The following is an 8,317-nucleotide window of genomic DNA, read 5'->3' on the forward strand; positions in this document are numbered from 1 at the left end:
TGATCAGGTCTTTGCTACCCATCATTTCCCTTCCCTTCCTCACAAGGTTCAGCAACTTTGGTGTCCAAGAAAGTGGATTGGCAAGGAAGGCAAGGGTGCCAGGTGGAGGGGGTGTGTGTTTGGTATGTGTATGAAGGGGGTCTGCTCAGAGGCCTGAGCAGCAGTGTACATGGTAGCCAAATCTTAGTTTCTAAATACCTTTTATTGATGAAAGGAACCAGGACTTCTTGGGGGAAAAAAAGAGATTGATTTTAGGGCTCAGGCTTAGAAAGAAGAAGGTGGGAGTCTGGGGTATCATCTTAGGTCAGAAAGTATGGAAGTACTTAAAGAATGATGGGACTATGTCAAAAATGATAGGACCAGGGACTCCCACTGGCCAAATCAGTGATGACATTGGGGGTAAATTAGGTTATCAGGGTAAATGAGAATCAGATTATGACTATTGAATACAATAGGCCCATATGGATATAAATAAGGGAAGAGCCTTCCTTAGTGTATAATACTAACTAGTAAATGTGAAAGGAATTATGGAAATAGATAAGCATTTGGCAACTACCATTATGGTAGTTGATATAGACAGAAGTTTTCAATGCATGCCAAAGCTGATAAGGGAGCAGGATATTGATGCATAGCATAGTACCTCTGCACCCACCAAATACTAATAAATACAAAGAGGGGAATGGTATACTTTAGTGAGATGCCCACCTGACCAGGTGGTCACGATTAGCATGCCCGATTAGCATGTCCCACACGATTAGTGTGGGACAGGGCGACTCAGTCACAGTGACTTTCCTGTTTCATGAGTCTGTCCCTGAGGACACAGAGTACAGAACCAGATTGAGAGTCATACTGCAGAATGAATGGCCTGTGTATTTTAAGCCTGCAAAAGACAGGCAAGAATGGGGAGCTGTTCCAAACTGAACTTTCCAAACTGAAAAGGACTGATGCTCTAGGGACGTGACAACTAAATGCAGCATGTTTTGGATAGGGTTGTGGATCAGGAAAAAAAAAAAAAAAAGGAGATATATTCGAATAGTTTGACATTTGGATGGATTCTGTGAACTCAGTAGAATGGTATCAGTGTTGATTTCCTGGTTGAAAGAGTTTTATGAGGGTATATAAGGTAGTGACCTTTTGAGCAGTTGCGTTTTGGGGTTATAGAGTCTCATATCAGAGAAAGATTTATTCATGCACACACACAGACAGAAGGAGGAGGAAGGAAATAGAAAAGGAAGGTGGAGACAGCACATATGTAAAATATTAATAGCTGCAAAATCTAGATGAAGGGTGTGCAGCTCTTTGTACTGTTCTTATAAATAGTAGATTTGAAACTGTTTTTTTCTAAACTACTGTCCCAAATGATCACAGAAATATTTAAATCCACTTTTTTTTTTTTTGCTTTGTCATTCATTAGATGAGATCACAGCAAGTTTCCGTCGCTTTGGCCCTTTGATTGTGGATTGGCCTCATAAAGCAGAGAGCAAATCCTATTTTCCTCCGAAAGGTAATTGCCAAGATTCTATATATATGTGCTGTTTATCTTATATTGTTTAATGAATACTAAAATTTTTCATTGTTAAACCTGTATTTCCCAAATACGCCTTGAAATTTCCACCTAATACCTATTTTCAATTCAAATATAGTTTTACCCCAAAAGATGTTTTAAGATAATACCAAACTGATCTTAATGTTGATATTATCTAACTGTGGGTGGGAATATTTAGTTTTAATTTTCTCATCTTTTCCATTCTTTTTTTTCCTTCCTTAGTTTTATTCTTCCTTTATCTTGAAGACATAAGAAAACATACAAGCCTTTTTTTTTCCCTTTTTTGACAGGCTATGCATTCCTGCTGTTTCAAGATGAAAGTTCTGTGCAGGCTCTCATTGATGCATGTATTGAAGAAGATGGAAAACTCTACCTGTGTGTATCAAGTCCCACCATCAAAGATAAGCCAGTAAGTGCAGTCTAGCATGAAAATAGCTTCTTGATTTTGCTTCCATTCATCAGCTCTGACACCCACAGGCATCTTGATGTGTCTATTAATTGACACATTTAGAAGAAGAGTCAAAATGAACAAGTTTTATTACTGTTGTCAAGCTCCTAACAATAGCACTCTATTTGTGCTGCTTTTTTTTTTTTCATTGAATTTTTGCTTAATTAATATATTGGTAAATCTTTACTATTAAAAGGCTTTACTTGATAATGCATTTGATGAAGTGGCTGAATTTCTTCTGAATAGTAAGAACTCAAGTTACATGTATATGTATGTCTTTCTTTCTCCTTCCTCTCTTTGATCAAGGTATCATCCAGTACTGTCCTTACCTTTTTGCCTATGGTACTCTTCCAAAATAAAATGAATTGCGTGTGTACATATATGTACATTACATATGTGTATGGTTTTTTTTTTTCTTTTTGGAGAAATTTTTCTTTATCATAAAATTTAGTCTTTAGGAATAGTGCATCTGACCTGTTTTGACTAATCTGGTAAATCAGGAATTTATTATCCCTCAGCCTAGGGATGAAAGGAATTGTCAGCAACCTCAGATAAAGCAAAAATTTGTAGAGCTCCTCTTAGTGTCTTGGCCTATCCCAGAGTTCCTGTGGCCTAGACTCTTTCTACTTATGTTCCCAGTCAATCCTTAGGGCTTTGTTGATGTGCATATTGGGAATACCCCATATCAACCCATAGCCTTTGGTGTGGGCATTTATTACAATGAACAAATGCAAACAATTAAAGTGGGGTGAATGGTTCTTGGTTGACTGAACTAATAGACACATGAAGTGTTTTATCATTAATATTTTTACTTGGAACTGCTTTTGAAATAATGCAGCATATTTGCTAGTGTACTCATCAGCATCAAATATGATATTAAATTTGAATTTTGTGTATATTGAAGGATTGGGTAGGATAGAGGCTCAGGTAAACTTGCAAACAGCTAATTAACTTATAGATAATTAAAGACTTATGAAGCTATTTGGTGTATAATAAGCAATTAAATTGAACTTTGCACCTTGGCTCAGTTTGCTCTTAAATGTGAAATGAAGGGTGAGATACACTATTTTTAAGTCTTTTCTAGCTTTACAGCTTTGTTGATTTGTAGTGATGTGAATTATTGCCTTTAAAAAAAAATTCTACAATAATTTTAAATGTCTTTCCCCCCCATAATTTTCTAAATTGAAAATGAGACATTTTGTTTGCACATACCCTAGGTACAAATTCGACCTTGGAATCTCAGTGACAGTGACTTCGTGATGGATGGTTCACAGCCTCTTGACCCACGAAAAACCATATTCGTTGGTGGTGTTCCTCGACCATTACGAGCTGGTATGATTTAAGCAAACTAACAACCCTCTTTATCCTTTACTATGCTTGCATTAATGCCTAAGAATGAGAGTTGTAGAATCAAAATGTCTGGGTTTGAATTTCTGTGCTCTGCTCCCAGTCAGTAGTCAAGTGATCTTAGATAAGTGGCTGAATTTCTTTAATTCTCAATTTTCTCATCCATCAAGTGGAGTAATAAGTGTATCTACTTTATTTATTTTTTTAAGATTTATTTATTTATTTATTTATTTATACAAGCACTGGGTATAGTCAGAAGCGCAGGAGGGTGAGAGAATTCACCAGAGCCAGAGAGGGGAGCAGAACAGGCAGAAGGACTGAAGTACACTGCTGAGGGGAGCAGCGGGCGGCAGCAGGAGAGGTCTGCGCGCCATGTGGGACCCTCCTCCGGTAGCCAGGGAGCAGCTGGGGATTGAACCGGCGCTGCAGAGGCTGCGGGCAGCTTTGCAACCCAGCGCTCAACTGCTGCGCCACCGGGGAGGCCCAAGTGTATCTACTTTAAATAGAATTGTTTTGAGTGTTGAATGAGACAACAAACACAGAATGCTTAGTGTAGTGCTCACTAACCTAACGATCACCACTTTACACTCATCATCCCTTCAGGAGTAGATTAATGTGTTGCATTGTTGCATGTTTGTTTCTCACATCCTCATGTGTTCATCAGCTATTTACTATGCTCTGAAATACAGTAGGATTCTCACAGTATAGTGTATTTCAGAGTAGTATACCAAAGAAGTTACATCCCCCACCTTAAGTAATTTTAGGTTTAAAAGTGTAAGAGAGATAAAAGCATAAGATAAAGAGAAATGTAGTTTTCACAACTGTAATATTTTACATGGAAGAAAATACATTCATTACGTAAGCTTTTATTAAGAACAATTAGCAAATAACCTGACTGTGGGGGTTTTGGTGGAGGTAAACTAGAATGACCCCCAAACAAAGAATCTACTAATCAGTTTTCAGTGTTCAGATGATTATTTCATATAGCAATACATTGCTAATTAGTAAATACATGGCAGTAGCATGCTACAGAGGAGACAGGTCAGTGTGCCACCCAGCACTGTCATCACTTAACCATCCATGACCTCAGGTAAATTGATCATTCTTTCCATCTATGCCTCAGTTTCCCAGGGAAATTAGCACTTACTTAATTAGGAGGGTTGTTATAAAGAGAACACATGTAGAATGCCCAGCAGAGCACCTGCTCTCAGTTAAAAAGCAAAAGACAATGGGTTGTAATAACAACTTTGATTTTAGGAATGACACACACTCAATACAGATGAACTGCTTTTGATGAAACCTTTGGTGAGCCAGATAAATTTTCCTGATTTCACATACCCTCTTTGCTTCTTTCTCATTTAGTGGAGCTTGCCATGATAATGGATCGGCTGTATGGAGGTGTGTGCTACGCTGGGATTGATACTGACCCTGAGCTGAAATATCCAAAAGGAGCTGGGCGAGTTGCATTCTCTAATCAGCAGAGTTACATAGCTGCTATCAGTGCCCGCTTTGTTCAGCTGCAGCATGGAGAGATAGATAAACGGGTAAGTCCTAGATCACATTCTGGAAATTTCTAGATGTAACCCTCAAAAATGTATCATCACCAAGATTAGAATGAGGAAATTCTATATGACAATAAATTGACACTTACAGTTATGCCTTATAGGACCAAAGCAATGTATGCTCTGTAATACAGCTAAGAAATTCCTATGAATGTCCTCTATCTCTTAGTTTTTTGAGTAGCCTAACCAGAACACTCACTGTCTCACTGTAACCAATTTACTTGGTCAATTTAATTTCCTAAACTGTCACCTCCATTTACTCATATATTCAGTTAGTCCATCATTTGTGTTATATCAAGTATACAAACATGAATGCCCTGGAGAGCTCCTATTTTCCACTCTGCTAGGTAACAAATAATTGAATAAATTCACTTCCAGAATTGAATGTCTTAGAAATATTTCTTTGTAAGAAATGAAGTAGAAGAAATCATAATCTTTTCATTTGAAGTCTATTCCACCACCTAAAATTAGGTACTAATTAGCCTTATTTCCAACACATCTTAAAATTCTTCTTTGTTGGGTTTATCCTCTGAATCAAAAGGCTGGAGAAAACCTCAGAGAGCGCTTTCCTCTGTTGTATTTGAAACTCTATATTCCATTATGTGTCTTATTTCTTTGCATTCACAGATTTCTCATCATTCTGTTTCATGCGCTTAACAGATGTTTTAATGCCTAGGACAAGAAGTTCCTGTGCTCATGAGTTTATGTTCTGGTAGATTGAATGCTATCTGATATCAGTACTACTCCAAGTGTGGCCTATGAACTGGCTACCTCTCGGCAAATTGTTACTTGCTTGTGGTAAAATAGGAATTTACACCAGAATGTGAATCAGCTCCATTAGCAAGCATGATGAGCACGATGGTTAGTTCAGCTGACTTTTTTTTTTTTATAGAAAGACCTTGGTAAAGGATGGCAGCCATGTATTGATTTACATGCTGGTGTAAGCCCCTTTCATGGCAGACTGGCACTTTCATCAGGACTGACTTAGATGTCCAACACTCTAGGCATTGTGCTCAAAGAAGCCTTGCTTGATGGATTGGATTGTGCTGGTCAGGATGTAGAGGCTATCCAGTCACTAGAGGTTTACACCCATTGCTCATATTCCCTATCATGTGCATTCTACTCCAGCAGCAGTGGCCATCTTACCATACTGTGAATATATTAAAGAAAAAGGTATAGCTTCAATTATAAGTGGAGGAAGCAGGGAGGGGTAATTGCAGCATTTGTTAACACAGCTACTTCATTTTTATTCCCTCTAAAAAGTGTCCATATCTTAGTCAACTGTCCCTCTTGCCTCACTGCTTCATTCCCACATAGACTTCAGAGTCGTATAGTTAGTCATTAGAAATTCTGACTTAATTTGTCTTCCGCTGTGATCAAAGTCTTTGACGGGTATTCTTGTCATTCTGAATGTCATGGAATGGCCTTCAGGGCCAGAAGTCTAATGCTCTAGTTCTGTCTTCTCTCCCTGCCTTCCATGTCACTCTTCTTTTGTTCATAGCTAACCTTTGTCAGGGTTACTTGTCAGAACTGGATGGCACCAGTGGTGGTGATAGCCTGACATCAGGGAGTTTCAACCATGCATCTCTCCAAGACTAAAAATAAACAACTCTTCTAGCTGGTGAATTAATAGCCAGGTTATTTTTAATGCTTGAGAGGCTCAAATGACAGGTCGGTGTATTGAACACTGGAACAGGCCCAGTTTAATAAATTCACCTCTGACTGTTGGGCTCAAACATACCATTGTTAGTTAGCAAGAACAAAGCACAGTTTTAGATTGTGAGTAATATGCTGCAGAGCTAGTTTTCCCAGAGTTCCAGGTTTGTGATTATCATCCAAACTGTGTGCACTGGAAATAGAAACCATGAACCAGGCTTGATTACAACTCAGAAGCTTGTGACTCAGACGTCAGGCATCTTCCCTCTCATTTGAATATTGAAGTGCTATTTTGTGGAACTTGGAAGCTCTTTGTTGGTTTTGTTTAAATTATAATTCCACATATGACAAAAATTCAGATCCACTAATTAAAATGGCGATTTTTGTCTCTGAAAAATCCTGCAGGCTTGTCTCATAATGTCCTAGTCTAAACAGTTGGCTTTACTTTATTGTTTCTGGTGCAATCCTGTTTTCCTGTGAGAAGTGTTTATTTATATAAAATGATAGGCATGAAAACCTTACCAGGTTCTTGGACTGTCTTTACTTTGGGAAAGGGATTATTGACCCTTCCCTTTGGGCACCATGGCACAGTGGGTGGAAGTATCCACAGGGTAAGAGTCACCTGGTCCATTCACTGAAAAATGTAAACTCCTTTCTTTTATGTTTGATTGCAGGTGGAAGTTAAGCCATATGTCTTGGATGATCAGCTGTGTGATGAATGTCAGGGGGCCCGTTGTGGGGGAAAATTTGCTCCATTTTTCTGTGCTAATGTTACCTGTCTGCAGTATTACTGTGAATATTGCTGGGCTGCTATTCATTCTCGGGCTGGCAGGGAGTTCCACAAGCCCCTGGTGAAGGAAGGCGGTGACCGTCCTCGACATATTTCATTCCGCTGGAACTAAAGGATAACTACAGTGCTCATTTTCAGGCCTCAGAATAAGTGCACTCTTCTGTTAATTCTGACCCCTTCCTCAACCTCTTCACTCTGGCATGTCCTTTTGTAGCCGTCTGTAACTTAACAGTAGTATAATGAAAAGAATGACCTATAATATAGGTGTTTTGTAGATTCTCGTGTCACTGAAAACAATAGGTATGAACTCCTTTTTCATATTGTCATCATGTTGTGTGGAAGTTTTCTTCTCTTGTTCTGCTGGAGACCAAGAGGATCCAGACTTCCTGCAACATTTTCTTAGAGGAGAGAGAGAAATATTAAAAGAGAAATGAAACAATAGAATATTTTGGGTTTTTAATTAAATTATTGTTAATAATATAACATATAAGAATACTTTTATTAAAATAACCATGCAACAAGAACACTATCAGTCTAACCTGACACAAATTTCCCCAAGGAAGTGCTTTTGCCTTTTCCTTTCTTTTCTTTCATCTTTTTGGCCTCTCTCTTTTCTCCATCCCCTTTTTATTCTTTTAACAGCAATGGAGGAAGTTAACCATTATTAACAGGAAAGAGCATGTTAAAGCAAACACAAATGCATGAGTGAGATTGAAGCAGCATTATAACAAATTTTAAGGGTTTCGAGGCAGAATATAATTTCATTATGCCTCAAAGTTACTACCACATCAGAAAAAAATAGTAAAGTAGGCAGAGCTAGGTTTATTTTCTTTTAAATGATTTTTAAAATTCAGAATGTAAAAATTGGGTAAATTTACTACTGAGGGGAGTGCACTTATTTATTTTTGAACGTACTTATCTGGTCACAGCCCCAGGAAACCTACCAAAGCTAGAATTAATGACAACTG

At 38.2% G+C, this 8,317-nt stretch overlaps 1 protein-coding gene across 4 annotated transcripts in view; it reads left to right on the forward strand.

Annotated features, from left to right (window-relative positions):
• The window catches only part of CPEB4 (cytoplasmic polyadenylation element binding protein 4), a gene marked incomplete at its 3' end in the record, with an annotated part of 60,615 nt that extends 53,154 nt beyond the window's left edge, over nucleotides 1-7,461 (forward strand). For all 4 annotated transcript variants that reach the window (XM_084242215.1, XM_084242216.1, XM_084242217.1 and 1 more), the window contains 5 exons: nucleotides 1,415-1,504; nucleotides 1,837-1,955; nucleotides 3,212-3,326; nucleotides 4,704-4,885; nucleotides 7,234-7,461. In XM_084242215.1, coding sequence (XP_084098341.1) covers nucleotides 1,415-1,504; nucleotides 1,837-1,955; nucleotides 3,212-3,326; nucleotides 4,704-4,885; nucleotides 7,234-7,461 — 734 coding nt within the window. The remainder of the gene's footprint in view (nucleotides 1-1,414; nucleotides 1,505-1,836; nucleotides 1,956-3,211; nucleotides 3,327-4,703; nucleotides 4,886-7,233) is intronic.
• Between the last annotated feature and the right edge of the window lie 856 nt (nucleotides 7,462-8,317).

Source organism: Talpa europaea, assembly GCF_964194135.1.
Source record: "Talpa europaea genome assembly, chromosome: 9".
Taxonomy (NCBI): Eukaryota; Metazoa; Chordata; class Mammalia; order Eulipotyphla; family Talpidae; genus Talpa; species Talpa europaea.